The sequence below is a fragment of the Chanodichthys erythropterus genome, chromosome 21 (assembly GCF_024489055.1).
Source record: "Chanodichthys erythropterus isolate Z2021 chromosome 21, ASM2448905v1, whole genome shotgun sequence".
NCBI classification, from domain to species: Eukaryota; Metazoa; Chordata; class Actinopteri; order Cypriniformes; family Xenocyprididae; genus Chanodichthys; species Chanodichthys erythropterus.
Window position 1 is genome coordinate 13,322,029 of NC_090241.1, and position 19,573 is coordinate 13,341,601.

General features: G+C 34.8%; 2 protein-coding genes across 2 annotated transcripts in view; both read right to left on the minus strand.

Moving 5' to 3' along the window:
* Positions 1-1,079: 1,079 nt before the first annotated feature.
* Positions 1,080-13,373, minus strand: si:dkey-19e4.5 (UBA_like_SF and PTH2 domain-containing protein). The gene is made up of 7 exons (XM_067373189.1): positions 12,968-13,373; positions 12,533-12,615; positions 12,265-12,336; positions 10,832-10,906; positions 5,113-5,210; positions 3,216-3,330; positions 1,080-2,946 (listed from the first exon to the last, which is right to left on the minus strand). Exons 2-7 carry the CDS (start codon positions 12,611-12,613, stop codon positions 2,860-2,862), a joined length of 528 nt encoding a protein of 175 aa, XP_067229290.1. The 5' UTR covers positions 12,614-12,615; positions 12,968-13,373; the 3' UTR covers positions 1,080-2,859.
* Positions 13,374-17,447: 4,074 nt separating this feature from the next.
* plxnb1b (plexin b1b) overlaps positions 17,448-19,573 on the minus strand; it is a 65,922-nt gene continuing 63,796 nt past the window's right edge. Inside the window, exon 38 of the mRNA XM_067373272.1 lies at positions 17,448-19,135. Within this exon, the coding sequence (XP_067229373.1) occupies positions 19,031-19,135 (105 nt within the window). The 3' untranslated portion in view covers positions 17,448-19,030. The remainder of the gene's footprint in view (positions 19,136-19,573) is intronic.

The window sequence follows — 19,573 nt, forward strand, 5'->3', positions numbered from 1 at the left end:
GGGAACGTTGATCCTGGATCCTGGGCCATTGTCCTGCAGAGTTTTGCTCCAACCCTAATTAAACACACCTGAAGCTAATCAAGGTCTTCAGGATTACTAAAGTTACATGCAGTTGAATGTTTTTTTTCAGGGTTGAAGCTAAGCTCTGCAGGACAATGGCCCTGGTTAATGCACAGCTCTCAACACAGCATTCCAGTCAGGATGAGGTCTGGACCTCGACTGGGCCATTGCAACACCTTGATCTTTTTCCTTTTTTAGCCATTTTTTAGATTTGCTGATATTCTTAAGATCATTGTCCAGTTGCATGACCAAATTTTGGCCAAGCTTTAGCTATCAGACAGATGGCCTCTCATTTGACTCTAGAATACTTTGGTATACAGAGTTCATGGTCGACTCAATAACTACAAGATGCCCAGGGCCCATGGCTACAAAACAAGCCCAAAATCATCAGCCCTCCACCAGCATGCTTGACTTTTGGTATGAGATGTTTTTGCTGATATGCTCTTTTGGTTTTCACCAAACTCTGTGCTGTGCATTATGGCCAAATATCTCCATTTTGGTCTCATCTGTCCAAAGGACATTGTTCCAGAAGTCGTATGGTTTGTTCAGATGCAACTTTGCAAACCTTCCTAATATGCCATACTTCTCCCATGTACTTGTCACATATGGCTTTTCCATTTTGGCTTTATTTTTGCTAAACAAATAATGACACGATGTGATGTGTTGTTCATCTGAGGTTTTATTTTTCAAATTTTAAGACCTGCCAAGCACTGGATGATTTTTATTATGTCCTAATAACAAAAAGACATTCTGAGGATACACACCAAATTGTCAAATTCCACCTAATAAGGGGAACTACAAAGAAAGAGAGAGAGAAATATGGAAATTGACATTTAGCATGTAATTTCTGCGAAGACTAGACAAAACCTGTGATTGAGGATTGAAAGGAATCGGTGCTTGGTTGCTAATAAGTTTAAATAGTATGTTATATAATAGTAATAGCGTTTATATAAATACTGTATCAGTATTTAGGCTTTGTCAAGCCAACATATTTACATAAATAGCTACACCCAGGCAGATTTTATCATCACAAAGGAATTGGGTACGTTTAATTGTAAACAATAAAAAATAACATTCACACAATAAAAAAGAAGAAACATGTTATACATTATACTTTTACAATGGCTATTTGATTTCACAAGCATCAAAACATTGGGTTCTACAGGCACATTAAGTATAACTTTTACATGTGATTATAATTCATTGTACATATTTTTATACACTGCTATTTAATTGACAACTCTCCTCTTTGAGAACTTTTTTTTAGCTCTATAGAAATTTAGGGACCTGTTGATAATATCAATTAGTTGTCTTCTCACATAATTTAAAAGCTTTAAAAATGCAATAATTTGAACATGTCTGTTGTTGTTAAACTATGTAGGTAGGTTTTTAATTTTTCCCCCACAGGTTCACTCAGTAATTTCTTCCTTCATAAAAAGGTATACAAAATAAATTAACTGTAATATTGAAAATATGTTTCAAATCACATACACTCACATAAGACTACAATAATTTCAGTGGCTTAATAAAAGCCGTTTTATTTTACATAGAGTGGGAGCCCTCATGTTGATTCGCATTAGCAGTCGAATACTACTCATTTAATCTCAGTAATCCACCTCCCTTTTGCTTAATGTGTATATTTCCACAAAGGTATTGATGGGGTGGGCGATACAAACAAAAATGTAACAATATCTAGACCAAATATATATGCATGCAAGTACATGTCAACTTATTCTACTACCCTGACAGTCCACTAATACTCTAATTAGAGTTAGTTGACATGTAGTTGCAAAGTTACTTAGAGTTAGTATATTGTCTAAAGTGAACTATCGAAATAAAGTCTAACCTCAAAAACTACAGAAAACAAGAGTCCTTATGAATCCAATTAATGTTAGATCTATCACAAATTTGATGAATTTAGATTTTTAATTTGAACAATATTTCAATGAAAGGTAATTAAAAATACTGTTTTCACTTCAAGCAATGAGTATGATGATACTTTCTTTTGAAGCCTCATCTCCATTTCACATTTTGGATAACCTTCCATGGCAATACTGACTAAATATAATTACCCAACATAATTTAATTTTAACTTTCCAACACAATTTCTGAAGTAAATTAATCTGTGTGATCGCTTCTCATAAGGGATTATGTGAAAGTTGTTTAAACATGCCTGGGTTTCTCTCAGAGATTGTGGCTTACGTGGTCATGTAAATGTATAAGAGACATTCTTAAATGGTTTAGGAGACCTGTGCATGGAAATATTACAAACATACAAAATGGTAACTACTAAATATGTGAGTTTTGTTGAGTGAGTCATTTGTTTGTGAATCTGACTATACCTCATTGTATGTTTGTTTTTGTGTGCAGCTTGCAATGACAACTCAATATCATTTTGCAGTTCACTTCCTTTTCACATCACATTCAATTCAAATTGCAAACTCACATTCATAATTGGGGTAAAATATAGTTTCTTTTATCGTAGTGCTGGAGATTCAGCACTGAAGAAAACATTGGCATAACCACAATAGAAACAATACTCAAATAGTTATACTGGTTGACAATATAATAGCGGAATAGCGGTATATCGCCCACCCCTAGGTATAAGTAACAGAAAACATTTGCTTTTGCGTGAAGATGCATTCACGTTGCTAGCTGTCAGTATAAGTCATCACAACATAAACAAAAAATTACTGAGTGCACCTTTATCTTGAGAACCATGCTACTGTGGGGAAACGCTGACCCCTGTTCTTTCTGTGGTACATCACACATCTACACTTGAAGAGTTTTTCCTTAGCATTACAGCAGTTTCAGACTGCCTGTGACGTTATTCACCATCTCCTCTTCTCCTATGATGGCAAGCACAGTGCATGAACCTGGCTCCACCTGAGCACACAAACACATACATTTCCAGGCTTCATCAATATAGTCACACAAAACTGCATCAGACAAAATACATCTTTAAAATGTCTTCCTCTCTGTATATTTTCCATTTTATGTCACATACATGTAAGAAATTAGCATATACAACCATAACCCTCTAATATTACTATTTTAGGTATTTTGTACTTATAAAAACAGAATAGTACAGTCCCACCATTTGCCACATTAAACAATAACCACAACTGTCATGAACGTTCGCATGTGCCGCTAACCTGTGTGTGTCCAGCATCCTGTACTAGCTTTGTAGGAAGACTGAGGCTCATAGCAAGAGCCTGCAATTCCAACAGGTGTGCCATGTTAGTGCCTTGTAACACAATCTTCTTAGATCTAAACAGCCACAAAAACATACAAATACATGCATCTTTTAACATAAATACTTTGATTCGGTGAGGATTCCTTTTTTTAATCTGAATACAGATTTGTTTAATAGGGCCTGTTTTACACCTGGTCACTTTGAAACACTTTCAAGATCACTCCATCCACTTAAGGGGGTGGTCCGAGACGCATTCCAAATGAAAATATATCTGGTTGTTGAAACCACTCATGTAAATTTTATTCCGCCCAAAATGGTAAAAATATAAACGTGCAAGAACATGTTATAGGCTATATGACATTTTACAGTCAGATATGAGAGCGCTACTGCAACACGCATCGCTACATATATGGCCCACCACAGTTGAGTATCTCTCTTTGCGATACGCAATCTGTCGAAAACGGAAGTGAAAATTCAGTTTCATTAAAAGTAGCAAAACTCAATTATCTTACTAGTGCTGATGCCGCTTTCTCTCCTATTGCGGTCTTTAATCTTGAAATTTGCTGATGATAAAATGCAGCTCATATCTGTTGCTTTCGTTGATGTGAACTCCTTAAATTTGCATACAGCGTGGGAATTGAAGATCAGATTTATATTAGTTTTGTGGAGACACATTTATGTGGCCAAGTGTAAATGGAAGTTTTAAAGGGGTCATCATGACACGAGAAATCAAATTTGCCTTGATCTTTTGACATACAGTACTTTGCAAAAGTCTTAGGCCCCCACCAGGTTTGTTGTTTTAGCAATGTTTTAATGACCATCCATATTTATTTTTTGGTCTTTATTACGACACAAATAGAAAATACAGGAAATATGTACACAAAATGTTGTTTTTTTAAATGGCTTCTTTAAGCAAAAAAAAAAAAAAAAATCAGTATTTAGTGACCTCCTGTACTACTTCCATTTTCTCAAAGAAGAAAATCTGAGAAACTTCTCATATTTTGAAAGTTTTCCTGGCCTTCCAGTCCTTTTCCATTCCATTTAGGTTTAAGAGGGCCAGGTTCCTGCTATTGCTCAAGTGTAAGGGGAGGTCACAAAAGACTTGCCACTTTAGTCTATAGAAGTTGTTTTTTTCCCCTGTCCATACAAATTTCCTGTATTTTCTGGTTATATTCTAATAAAGAGACTGAGAAATAATTATATATGGTCATTATACCATTGCTAAAACATCTAATGGTGGCCTACTGTATAAGAGGCCTTTGTACAATTAAAACATGGCAATTGTAATGTTACTTTGGAAAATATATTTTACATATTACCGTCATGGATGGCATCGGAGGATTATGTTTGTTCAGAGCATTTGTTTGTTTGGTAAATGTGGCACAGTGTAATGGAGAGTTTGCAAATAAACTTTTGTTGACAGATGAAGCAGCAGTAAAAACACATGAAGTGACTAAAAAAAAAAGTCAAAAACATTAATTCAGATATTTTTAAGATTTTAAGTCTCTTGTATTCAAAAAGGCTGCATTTATTTGAATATAGTAATATTGTGAAATATTATTACAATTTAAAATAACAGTTTAACTATTGTAATACATTTTAAAATGTAATTTATTTAGTAAGTTCAGATTTGCCACCACAAGAATAAATTACATTTTAAACATTATTAAAATAGAAAACAGCTCTTTTAAGCTGTAATATTTCACAATGTAATTTTGATCAACAACGCAACCTTGGTGTACATAAGAGACTTTTCAAAAACACTAAAAAATTTTAATTATTCCAACGTTTGACCAGTAATGTATTCTAAGAATCAGGCTAAGGCAGAAGGATGAAACAACAGTGATATCTCTTACCCAGCATGGTCCCATCTCCAGGCCATTTCCCTCCAGCTGTTTTTCTCCTGCAAGGCCTGATACAAACCCACTGCTGCATGACCCACCTGCGCCGCCACCTACAGGGACACACAGCTCATGTCAATTCTATTAAGGGACCATACACAGGACATTGTTCTCTAATAAATAATATTAGTTGCTAGATTGACAGTAGAATAAAGTATTCTATTCGGAATGCAACAGACTAGGAGGCAGAGATGGGAGAAGGCAGGCTTTTCAAAACTTCAAATCAATTGAAACCAGCTGCTTCAGAAAATAGCCATGTTTCCATCCACCAATTTTTATGCGAATTCTGGTACATAGCATAAAAAGGTTGGATGGAAACGCTACAAGCACTTAAAAAATGTGTGCTGAATTGAGACAGATAATTTTATATCTGATAAGACGACATGCGAATAAACTACGATAGAAACACATTTACTGAAATAAATCCCTTGATGCACAAAAAGAACAGAAAAAAAAAACTCACGTGACTTTGCCTCAACAGTGAATGTGACTGGATAACTGGACTAACCAACGGATTGTTTCATTGCACAGCATCTCAAATGTTGGTTTAGTTATTATGAAATGCCTGAGCTAAAGTCTGTCATCAAAATGACCTCCCAGATCTATCTCACATGATTGTGTTCACAAACATCAAAGCGCACTAGCCAGATGGGATTTAAAGGTGCCATAGAATGTTTTTTTAAAAGATGTAATATAAGTCTAAGGTGTCCCCTGAATGTGTCTGAAGTTTCAGCTCAAATTACCCCATAGATTTTTTTTTATTAATTTTTTTAATTGCCTATTTTGGGGCATCATTAAATATGCACTGATTCAGGCTGCGCGGCCCCTTTAAATCTCGTGTTCCCCTCCCCCGGAGCTTGCGCTTGCCTTAACCAGCATAAACAAAGTTTACTCAGCCAATATATAACCCTCAAAACGTCTAATCGCGCAAGTATGGTATTTATTTGGATGTTTACATTTGATTATGAATGAGTTTGATAGTATGCTCCATGGCTAAAGCTAACATTACACACTGTTGGAGATTTATAAAGAAAGTTTGTGTTTATGAATTATACAGACTGCAAGTGTTTAAAAAATGAAAATAACGACAGTCTTGTCTCTGTGAATATAGTAATAAACGATGGTAACTTTAACCACATTTAACAGTACATTAGCAACATGCTAACAAAACATTAAAAAGGCAATTTACAAATATCACTAAAAATATCATGTTATCATGGATCATATGGCAGTTATTATCGCTCCATCTGCCATTTTTCGCTATTGTTCTTGCTTGCTTTCCTAGTCTGATGATTCAGCTGTGCACAGATCCAGACGTTAATACTGGCTGCCCTTGTGTAATGCCTTGAACGTGAGCTGGCATATGCATATATTGGGGGCATACATATTAATGATCCCGACTGTTACGTAACAGTCGGTGTTATGTTGAGATTCGCCTGTTCTTTCCGAGGCCTTTTAAACAAATGAGATTTATATAAGAAGGAAACAATGGAGTTTGAGACTCACTCTATGCCATTTCCATGTACTGAACTCTTGTTATTTAACTATGCCAAGATAAACTCAATTTTTAATTCTAGGGCACCTTTAAGCTTTGTCGGCTAAAGACCCAAGTTTGGTTTGAAGATCAAAAACGTACCAAGCACACTGATCTCTCACCATTCCTGATTATTATGCCAAACTACAGGTTCAGGTTCAAACTACAGAATATTTTTGTCAGTCACGATAGTTACTGTGATTATATGATTTTGACTCCTAAAAATCTTGTGTCGTGGACAATAAAACATGTCAGACTACACGTTGCTACCTGAACATTCATCGCGTACTGTCTTTAACCGCATGCGTGCTGTCATCGAGAAGGCGAGACTATCGACTGACAGAAGGTGCTGTAAGCATAAACAAACAATGGCTAGCAGCATGTTTTGTTTTGTCATCAGAAAAGCCCAAAAGTGGACATCTGGATTGCATGGATATTTGGATTTTCTCCAAAGAGAAGGGAGGTAACATTTTTTCACTCTATCACGGTAACTTAGTCCCTTGAGGAAACATCATAAACGCAGAAGTATTGTTGCCATAGCTCCACAAACATTTCCTCCATTGTACATTCCACCTAGCAGGAACGATACCATTGTCTCTCTTTCGTTTCGGCATGTTTGCAAGCATGTAGGAAGGAGCTTCTGTGCTTCTGTTGGCCAGTGTCACACATGTGACGGAACTAGTTGTGGATGACCAAAAAAAATTAAACATGCTAGTGTTTCTGTCATGACATCGTAAAGCATCGCAGATGTGGCATCGGTTGTCGTCCACTATAACACACAACACAAGCTGAAACGATCCAATCTTGCGTCCCGACGCCCATTGTCGGTTACGAAATACGAATCCCCACGACACCCTACATCAAGGAGATCGTGGAAAAATCGGGCTAAAATTGTGTAGTATGAACCGGGCTCTCTGTATGTTTTCCCGTCGTCATGTGAGCATTCATATGTAAATTGTGCAAGCTTATTTTGTCCAATAGATCGAAAGATTAGGAAAAAAAAAAAACACCCATAGACCCTCCCCTCGAAGAAATCATAGTAGGTGTAAAATCAAAAGTGGACAAAAGAGACAGATTAAAGGTGCCCTAGATTCAAAAATTTAATTTACTTTGGCATAGTTAAATAACAAGAGTTCAGTACATGGAAAAGACATACAGTGAGTCTCAAACTCCATTGTTTCCTCCTTCTTATATAAATCTCATTTGTTTAAAAGACCTCCGAAGAACAGGCGAATCTCAACATAACACCGACTGCTACACAACAGTCGGGGGTGTACGCCACCAATATTTGCATATGCCAGATCATGATCAAGGCATTACACAAGGGCAGCCAGTATTAACGTCTGGATCTGTGCACAGCTGAATCATCAGACAAGGTAAGCAAGCAAGGACAATAGCAAAAAATGGCAGATGGAGCAATAATAACTGACATGATCCATGATTACATGATATTTTTAGTGATATTTGTAAATTGTCTTTCTAAATGTTTCGTTAGCATGTTGTTAATGTACTGTTAAATGTGGTTAAAGTTACCATCGTTTCTTACTGTATTCGCGGAGACAAGAGCCGTTGCTATTTTCATTTTTAAACACTTGCAGTCTGTATAATATATAAACACATTCTTTATAAATCTCTCCAACAGTGTAGCATTAGCCCTTAGCCACAGAGCATAGCCTCAAACTCATTCAGAATCAATGTAAACATCAAAATAAACACTGTACTTACGTGATTAGACGTGCTGCATGACGAACACTTTGTAAAGATCCATTTTGAGGGTTATATTAGCTGTTTGAACTTTTTTTATGTTGTTTAAGGCAAGCGCGAGCTCTTGGGGGCGTGGAGCACGAGATTTAAAGGGCCACACACCCTGAATCGGCTCATTTCTAATTATGCCCCAAAATAGGCAGTTAAAAAAAATTAATTAAAAAAAATCTATTATTTTGAGCTGAAACTTCACAGACACATTCAGGGGACACCTTAGACTTACCCTGCGTCTCAATCAGCTCCCTAGCTCCCTAGGTCGTGAATCAGTATATAATGAAAGTGAATGTGGCTGATACCCTGATCAGTGCCCTGACTACTGAACTAGGGAGCTGATTGAGACACACGGTTACATTACATCTTTTTAGAAAAAAGTGCTAGGGCACCTTTAAAATACCAGGCGTAAACGGGTATGTGTCTCCCTCCTCCGCTTGTGATCAGATTGACCAAAAAGCATCTTTAATACAAGATGGAAACAGGGCCTTGAACACATCAGATGGAAACTGTGTGTGCTTTTTAGAACTTATTCAGAGCAGCGCCATTGTGAGGGATAAACTTACCATATTTTCTTACTGAATTTCTTGGAAAGATATTTTTGCAGTGTTTCGTCTGCTGAACAATCCAAAAACACAGTAAATAACAGTACAACCCACTGAAGAGATATAGGACTATCCCTCGCAGCTTTCATTCCTGTTAAAAATCAAAGATGGCGCTGCTATGAATATAGTCTTTTCGCAGATGTTTTTTGTGATATTTCAATTTTGTGCAACTTTGGATGGAAGCATCAATTTCCTTTGGCTTGCAAATGAATCACTGTATCAAAGTGCTGAAAAATCGGCACACTGGCAACATCTGCTGGTCAAAGCCATGTAAATGCAACAAGAATACAAGGCACATTCTATAGATGCCTTTATTTACTTCAAAACCTTATAGTTTTCACATGGATTCACACATTTTAGGGAAAATAAATCCCATTATACATAAACCTAATAAAAAAAACATGTCATTTTATTTTGGTAATTCTGTTAGTTTCATTAGCTTTTACTTACATGCAACATAGAACACATTTATACCGTAATTGCCTTTCTCATTATTATGAGATGTTAAATCATTATTATTAGAAAGTTTTTATGAGATACCAAGTCATGATTATCAAATAAAATGTGATAATATTATTGGGGGGGGGGGGAATCTATGTCTTACAGAATCAAATTTTGAAACAATTTTGTGGCAGAAACAAGCTTCAATAATAAAACATAAGGCAAACCAAAATGTCTGCTTTGAATTTCAAAAAAGATATTCTGCAATCACTGAAGAAATGAAAATGTCTTGATGTTTATGGATGGATCGATTTTATTGATAACTAAGGACAAATTTAAAGGCTTGTGAAACCCTAAAACACATGTTGAGATGTTAATTATGTTTGAGCTGCATATTATTGAAAACAATACATTTTATGGTCACACTTTATATGATGTGTATTTAACTACTATGTACTTACATGAAAAAAATAAGTACAATGAACTTATTGTGCTGATGTATTGCAGAACACTTGTGCTGCTATAGAGGTGGGATAGAGGTACAGTTAGGGACAGGTTTGATGGTATAGTTAGGCTTAAGAGTGGGTTAAGGCGTAAGGGAAGGGTCAACAGTGTAATTGTTGATGTAATTAGAAATTATTTACAGCTGTATTTACATGCAGGTATTTTTTAATATAAGTACAATGTAAAAAATGTATGTACACAATAAGAGAATCATGTCAAAGGATTAATTTAAAGGTGCACTATGTAATATTTTCTGTCCACTAGAGGTCGCTAGAGGCCTATTCAAAACAAAGGCGTAGCTTGATGACGCCAAGTTTGAGTGCGGAATCTTGGGACGTGTGGTCTTAACATAACAGCCGGTGATTTGAGTGTGTTGAAAATGTTGTTATAACAGTACTCTGTGCGTTTGCTCTGTGGCTGCTGTGAGACACTTGTTGCACACTGCAGTAAGCTAGATCGATTTTAGAATATCACATTAATAAATGCTGGATGGCTTGTGTTGATGAATGGCATGCAATTATATATATGTATAATGTATTATATATATAATATATATATATATATATATATATATATATATATATATATATATATATATATATATATATATATATATATATATATATATATATATATATATATATATAATGTTTTTTTTTTTTTTGTTAAGTTATTTCATTCTGCTGGTTGTGAAATGTTAGTGTAAAGAGCACCCTCCTGATACATAAGATCACAAAACAAAGGAAAACTCAAACACACATACAAACACACACCTCCATCTCATTCATATAGGGAATGTGTTGTAAATTTGAAAATTGTAATAAATAATATCTACCTTCCCGACACCCATGGACAGCTCCATATTTACAACAAAAACCATTTTGAACATCAGGTCTTCATCACCTTCTTCCTGTAATTAAAAAAAAAAAAAAAAAAAAAAAAAAGGGTTGCACAATTAAAAAAAATAATAGTAATCAATTTATCATGGCTGCCTCAATTACACAATTACACAGCATTATATTTATACCTGTTGAGACAAAAGTTTCTATTTATTTATTTTCTTGCAACATTGAGAACTGTAACCAATGATTGCAGGAATACAATGGCCAATCAGAGATGTTTAAATCAGTCACTGCAACAAATTTGCTGAACTCTTTACAATTTTGTTCAGCTCAAGCTTAGAGTTCAGCACTCCTGAAAATGCTCTCATTATAACCAACAAATTGTAGACAGAATGTAAAAAAGAGATTTATTGTGTAGTGTAGACAACTTTACTGATTATTAATAGCTTCAGTTATTATAAAGGGAGTGCTCAGTGCTGTGCTATATTCTCACTTTCTGAATATATTATATTTACTTAAGTTTGAATAAAACCAGTTGCCATATATACACTGCAGTTTCAGGTATAGCAAAAGTGTTTATTTTCAGGATTAAATCTACTAAATAAGTGGTTCTTAACTAGTGGCCCAAAAAAAAAAAAAAAAAAAAAAATCACAGGGGCCCTTCCAGATATAAGGCTTAAAATGACTTAAAATTAGACAAAACGTGCTTTCAAAGAAGCTGAAACAACTAAAAATCAAGATCAAGATTTAAAATGGTCCCCTCAACAACTGTCTTTTTCTATATTTTACCCCCACAGCGCCCACAGTCTTGGAAAGCTGGATATATGAAGTGTGATTTCTAGACCTGGAAAGTTAGGAAAATCTTAAACCACAGGGGATTTATTTATATATTTACAATTATTATTTTTTGTATTGAACTTTTTTTTCTTTTTTTTGGGGGGGGGGGGGGTTAAATTGTGATTATTTTTTTTTATTATTTCTTATCCTATCTATATTCAGTACATTATGAACAACTTGTTGCACTCCTAGTTGCTGTAAATAAAACATTTGAAAGCAGATTTGTCTTTTGTCTTTACTAGAGGTGATATATTAGCCTATGAAATTTTTTTAAATCCAATGAAAATTGTCATGGACAATGGTGGGAACCACTACCATAAACTGTAACACGTACAATACTCAGAGTCAACCCCAAAACTGTAATGTCTGACAAAGTCATAATAACTGCAACATCACAACTGATTTATAAAACAGATGTTAACTAAAATATTAGTTAAGTATTTTATAGTAGATTCAATTAATCAACATTAATAATCACAATAATGAGGGTCAGTTGACAGTTATGATTTTGTCATATTTGTGCAGCGAGTCATACAGACAAATCTGTATTCAATGTAAAGTACTTTAAATATTGTATGCATGTATGTACCTCGTTCTCCAGTTTGTTGAAGTAATACATTGCAGCCTCCTCTGCAGACACATTCTGTGTGTGTAAGAGCGCCTGTAGCAGATAAATAAAAGCATCTCATTCCAAAAGACAGCAATCATGACCATAGAAGATTAGTCATAATCTAATATCCAGTATACAAACTGTTCTGGTGCTCAAAATGTGTTGAGCTTTGAGAAACAACCAATACTGCAAATGCACTGCCAGTTCATTTTAAGCAGGTTTGGTGTATGTGTAAGATTCTGTGTACCTGCTTGGCTGCCTCCTCAGGTATGTCCAACTCTCTGAGCTGCTGCAGGAAAACAGGGTTCACTTCCTGCTGGGACTCCATTTCTAAAATACACACATTATAAACGCCTTATACTGTTTTCTAACAGACTGTAAGTGATATACTGTCAGGTTTTAATTGAAGATAGCAGCCTCTTCTGCTGAAGCCTCTGACAGACGCATTTCAATTAGGTCAAAATGAACGCAATGCCTTTCACTGCCGACACATCCAGACTCATATAATATTAACTGAACGTCCGTTATATGCATTAATATTTTCATGCTACATCAAGTTTGTAGCTGCTAATGCTAATTCCAGTACTGCCACTCATTTTGGGAATTTTTGAACAATCTAAGTGAAAGCAGCTCAGGACATTTGTATTCTGTAATTTAGGGTGTTAACGATCGTGTCTCTTACCTGCTTTACTGAACTACTGAAAGCGATTATCCCCCAATGAGACTGTGAGCTTCTTAGCGAGCGATTGTTTCTTCTTCTCACTTCCAAATAGACATAGATTCATTTGTGTTATGCGCTTATTTTTAACCTCTCATTTCCATTAAACGCCGCTTATAGTTTTAAAAAATTGCTTCAACAATACCTTTCCATGCAAACGTGAACTACACATTACCGTATACACCAAGTTCATGGGTCATGTCGGTTACATTTCCGGGTCACCGACTCTACAAAGCCAAAGCTTCTCGGACAAACCTCCCTGTTTAAACGTAAATGTAAATTAATAAATGTACTCTTCGTTACGTTCTGAAGCTATCAAACGAAATTAAATTATTTCAGTTAATAAGACTATAGCTATCCGCACACCGCAGCTAAAATTGCTCACGCATTTATTCATTATTCCTACATAGTGGATGACACAAACAAATATTAAAAGAACTACAAACATGGCGGACATGCTAATAAGTGGACTGTAGAAACGATCATAGATAGACATATACATAGATGACAAGTTTGAGGTTGTATCAACCGTTTTTCCAAGAGAATCTTGGAAACCTCTGCCTATTAAATTATTATACTACTTATACTTTTATATTATTGTACAATTTACTGCTTCACTATTTTATTTAGCCTACTTTTTTTCATTTAATCACTATATTATTCTACAGTGTATATACTACATATACAATTTGTTATTATCATGAGTAATATTACTATTAAGCTATGTTATACTAACACAATTTTATACTCATACATTTAATTGTATTTATAGATACTTAATTGTATTTATTGTATTTACAATATTAATATTATTAGGCTAACTGTAGGCTAATTATTATTATTTATTTTAATTTTTTTTTTACCATACTGCATACATGCTCTACAGCTGTAAATGTTAAGGATTATTTAGCCTAGGTGTCCAAACACCAAAGGTGGGGTAACCCTATTGTGTTTGTACTGATTTTTTTTTATTGTAGGTCTATTTTTTTTTCTCCCCTAAAAGAGTATTGGCGACAGAGAACGTAAATTGTAGAGACCCCAAACTTGGCAGGAGGACGGTCCCAATAGTGCACCGTGACTCAGGTGCACAGACACACACCCTTATGACACTTGGTGGGGCTATAATAAGGTGATTTGCATTTTGTCATAACTTTGGACCCCTAGAGAAAAAATCCTTTTTTCCCCGTGAATCCTCGAGCCAAGTCAAATAGCCCTAATATCAAAATGTTTATATTTATAGTAATCCTAAACAGAGGTGTTAAAAGTACTCAAAAATGTTACTCAAGTGAAAGTACAAGTATTGAGTGAAAATTTTACTCAATTAAAAGTAAAAGTATCTGGCCAGAATCATACTTGAGTAAAAGTAAAAAAGTATCACATTAAAATTGTACTGAGTATTAAAAAAGTAAAAGTAACAGCAATAATGAAAACTAGAGATTCTTGTTTAAAGGTGCTAAGGAGGATGTTTTCTTTTATACATTTTTGCAATATTACTTGAAACTGTCTTTACTAACTGATAAAAGACTATTTATTAGGTGCACTGAAAGGAATAATATTAATATACATCATCTGTGCACGAGGTAGGGCCTTAAAAACATCAGCCAATCATCGCGTAAACGATTGGCCCTCCGGCTTGTCAATCACTGCCATGACGTTCCTTGTGAGAGATGAGCGCGGCTGCGCGCTCCAGTAACTTTCCACACTCCACAGGCGCTGCATGCAATGTTTTTGTCAGGAGATGGGAGTAACAACTGCAGATTATGAGTTACCTGCGGTGAGTCCGACAAAATGAATCCACTACACAACAGAGCGAATGCCGGTGGTAAACACTCGTGTTCCAGTACTTGTGCACGACTTTTGGGAGGCGTTCCCTCTAAATGAGCTGTGAAGGAGGGGGGCTGTTCTTACACATGCGCTGATTTCAAAAACTCAGTAACAGTCTTTTTTCTCAGTCGACGAAAAGATCCTCTTTATCACCTTTAAGCTTTTAATCTCTAAAAACATGAAGTGAATTAACCACATACAAAGTTTTATTCTCCTTTAGAACTGTTTAATTCTATTTAATTATCAAACTATAAGACTACTACCTAATGCCAGTAAGTAACATGCTACTCAAAGTTGTAAAACCTCGGATTTAACTTAAGCAGAAGATGATTTTTAAAATTGTGAGTGTCAAGCCTAGCTCTTTTGGGGCTAAAAATCAATCTGCAGTGCTGAAACACTGGTGTCTGAAACACAGGCCAGATATCCATCCAACTCTTTACTGGCTTCATGTGTTGTCTGTTTCAAAGAAGCGAAAAAATCTTCATCATCAGATGAACTGTTGGCCACGGGTGCTCTTGATTCTGTGGCTGATTTTTGATTTCCTCCATTTTCTTCCAATGACTGTTATAATTTCCAGGTCAACAAAGAGAACTTAGAACCCAAGAGACTTTTTAGGCAACAGTCAGTAACGTAGTTCGCCGACATTATTGAGTATTTTCTATTTAGGAAACTTTACACATTTATTAATAGTAAATTAATAATTGATACATTTAAAATCATCATATTTACAGCGATTCAGTATATTTCAGACCTAGTGGAGTAATAGTAATAATATCTAGGTCTGAATTGAAATAAGCTATATTGTACGTTTTAATGGATCATGCTAAAACATAATGATCTTATAATGATGCATTGTTGTGTCCGTTATTGCACAATTCCCACTTTTGCTTCAATGGACTTTAGACAACACTGCAAAATCAAGCTGTTATATTCATATATTTATTGTCCAACATTCCCAATTTTTCTGATGCATGTCATAATTTAATTTCATATGTCAGTATTAATTCAGTGTTTATAAGTCTAATACTAATACTAGATCTTTTAAAGAGTTTTAACCCAAACTGACTGAGAGCAAAAACTTTTTTTTTTTTTTAACAAAGCAGCTGATATTGCCATAGAAACTAGTGGACTGCCAAGTCGCCTTCACCCCAAAATGGCGAAAATGCAAGGCCGCTGCTAGGTGCAGGTGTTGCAATGGAACATTCTGTTGAGTGTCGCTTCTTGTTAGTGTATATTCTTGGAGGTCAAGGTGCTGTGCATTGTGGTAATTGATGCAACATGACGTCACTTCCAATGGACCAATGAACATTTCTGACCAATTTCATGGAATGTGAAAATGAATCTCATTGAATAAATAACCTTTAAATTAAACTGGTCATCAGCGCAATTCAACTGGTTTGGTAATAGCAAAGGAAAATTGAATGAAATAATCTCCAAAAAATAAGTACATTTTGACTGTAAATAAAACTGTAAGGAGTAAAAAGTATTCTTTTTTCTCAAAAAATGTAATCAAGTAAAAGTATTGATTTTTAAATGTACTCAAGTAAAGTAAAAATCCCCCAAAATAATACTTAAAGTAATCAAGTAAAACTACTCAAGTACTTTACACCTCTGATCCTAAACACACATCTAAGGCTACTGTTGGATTTCTGAAGAAGAACAGGGTGAAAGTGATTCAGTGGCTCCTGATCTGAACCCAGTCGAACACCTATGGGGAATTCTGAAGAGACAAGTTGAGCATCTCTCTCCATCCAGCTTCCAGTCTCTAAAAGAGGACATTCTTGAAGAAATGGAAAAAGAGAGATGTTGCAAAATGTCGCCAACTTGTTCATTCCATGCCTAGAAGATTTGGTGCTGTCATTAAAAATCATGGAGGCCATACAAAGTACTAGATGTAATAGTTTTTGTTGTGGGGTGTACTCATTTTTGCATCACCCTAATTTGAGCAAAACTGAAAAATGTGTAAGTTATCCAAGTTATATTATTAACCTTACTTTCATGTTATAAGTTAAACAGATGTTATTCTAAACTTAGTCTTGTCAACATTTTGTAAATTGTTTTTGTGTTCATTGAGATGTGAAAATGTTACTTTTCAAAGGGGATGTACTCATTTATACTGAGCACTGTAGTATATATTATTTTTTTTATAAAGACACTTGTTTATTGTTGTGGTCTGAATAATAAAACGAACACTAGTGTTGAACTGCAAGCCTAAGTAATCATACAGTCAGCACATTCTCATATAACCTGACACCAGCTCAGAAGCACCTGCAGCCCAATAATTATTCGATTTATTTACGTTTTCTAAATGGTGCCTTAATATGACAGTTTTTTCGGTTTAGTATTTCTGCATCATAATTTCTACCAAAATATTGCCAATGTTTACTTGGTTTTAGTTTCAGTTCTACAAAACATTTCAAAGAGCTTAAGCACAACAGCTACACACATACACTATTCAAAAGGTCACATTTTATGGGATAGTCTCCCCTCTCACAGTCTCAGAGGTAGACTGTAAATTAAATTACCCTTGACTGTGGGCTCCAGCCGTGTTCTAATAAATATCACTATTAACAAATGAGGTTTAAGCACCGAGAAAAACAGAGACTGGCAGAGACTTTCCAAATGTAAACTTTATTTATCCTAATTATTAAACGGATGCCATCATGTTCACCTCGAATGCCCAAAACAATGTACATAGTTTTAGTTTTCATGTGATATTACGGAAAAGACACCGGATCAACTGACCTTAAATTGTATTCCCACAAAAAGCGTACATTCAGAAACAAAAAACCTAAAGAACAGCTTAACACTAAAATTGCAAGCTTATCGTTAAACCTTTCTTTTAAAGAACTGTTTAAACGTTTTATAATAATTTACTCTCTGAACTTGCCAAGAAGCTACATAATTCAGTCATTATTTACAATATTATACTACACTAAAAAAATTAGTAAATATGACACAGCCGCATCTTTTTCTCTGACATATTACAGTGTTTGATCAGAAGAAGTAAAGTGCAACTGAGTGGCCTATTTACCTATGCAGTGGACCAGCACTATGAACACATTTGAACACAATGTTTACATACAGATCATATTTTCTCTCATGAAGGCTAAAATTTCACAATACAATCTTTTAAATGTACCTACATAAAATGATCAGTCTTTAAAATTCCTTAGTGAAGAAATGTTAGAGGATGTGGTAAAAGATGAGTAATTCATTTAATCCTATGTTGGCACCTCAAATAATAATAAAAATAAAATAAAAAATAAAAAAAAGATACCAACAGATCAATATTAAAATCAACAACAAAACAAAACAAAAATACACATACCAAACATGATTTGACCTGACAGGTTGAAACAATGACATTATATGTAACAGAACAGTGTCTGCTAGACTTGGTGTTACTTGTCAAGACTTACACATTTTAAAAAATTAACAAAAAGACTTTTACATACTGTATTTTTCCAGTGACACATACTAAACAATGTCAATTACAATTTACAATATCATAATAAACTAAAGATGTTCTATAACATTTTACTACAGTGTGTCAGTCGTAAGATGTTTTTGCTTCGACAGTTTTAGCAACTTTGCAAATGCTGAATCACATTCAAATTTTACTACCAGTGAACAAGAGCAAAATTACTACAGCCGTACTGAGGAGGATAAGAATGTGAGTGGAACAAGAACTTTTACATAAACACATACACACGGGTAGATACAGAAAGCGGAGGTAGACAAAGTACAGAACATCTAAAGTGTTCTGTGGTAAGGCAATGACCAAGCAAACGCTTGTGCATGTATGCGTTTTTCATGACAATCCCGCAAAAAAAAATATCTACACTTTGTATATAATGTATTCATGAATTCAACAAGTAATCCAGGCTTATAAAAATGCAAAGGGACTGAAATGGGAATACCATTTACCATAAAGTTTTAAGAGAAATCATCCCATGCCCATATTCAAATTTAAAACCACATCTTTCTATCCCAACACATCAGAATAGACTGTAGCTCTTAATTTATCTTCATTAGTAGATACCAAAATGAATACGACTGAGAGAACATGAGCGTTGTGTACACCTGCTACACATGGTAGCTTTTCAATTGATACTATACCTAAAGTTCCTGTACCATGTGTTCATACAGCCACCTATCAGTGTCTTTACACTTATTACTTTCACTTTACTTTGTCTATGATCACAAGTCTGTCACTTTATTTTCTACGGCTGCAGCGATCTGTTGAAGCCGGTAGCCGAGCTGCATCTTCTGAGCGGTGGAATCTTCCTCTAAGGCAGTGATAATCTAATACACAAACGCATACAGGAAAGATGAATTCAATTAGAGCATAAATACTCATAGCAGTAGAAAAAAAGAACGGTTACACTTTGCAGTAAGGTTTCATTAGTTAACTACGTTAGTTAACATGAATGAACAATACATCTTCAGCATTTATTAATTTCAACATTTACTAGTACATTATTAAAATCAAAAGTTGTATTTGTTAACATAAGTTAATACATTGTTAATGTTAATAAAAATACAGTCATTCATTATATTCATGTTAGTTCACAAAGATGAATAAATACTGTAAGAAATGTATTGCTCATTGTTGGTTCATGTTAGTTACATTAATGTTAAGAAATGACAACTTATTATAAAGTGTTACACACTTTACAATGTCTCATTTGTTAACATTAGTTAATGCATGAGCTAACATGAACTAATGAGCAAATGAGAAGT

What these genes read in the sequence shown, in the direction of transcription:
- si:dkey-19e4.5 (XM_067373189.1), bottom strand. Translation starts at nt 12,613, where the DNA reads ATGGAGTCCCAGCAGGAAGTGAACCCTGTTTTCCTGCAGCAGCTCAGA. An exon ending in CTGAGGAGGCAGCCAAGCAG is followed by an intron (nt 12,337 to 12,532) that starts GTACACAGAATC and finishes TATCTGCTACAG; the next exon opens with GCGCTCTTACACACACAGAA. An exon ending in TGTCCATGGGTGTCGGGAAG is followed by an intron (nt 5,211 to 10,831) that starts GTAGATATTATT and finishes GTGTCCCTGTAG; the next exon opens with GTGGCGGCGCAGGTGGGTCA.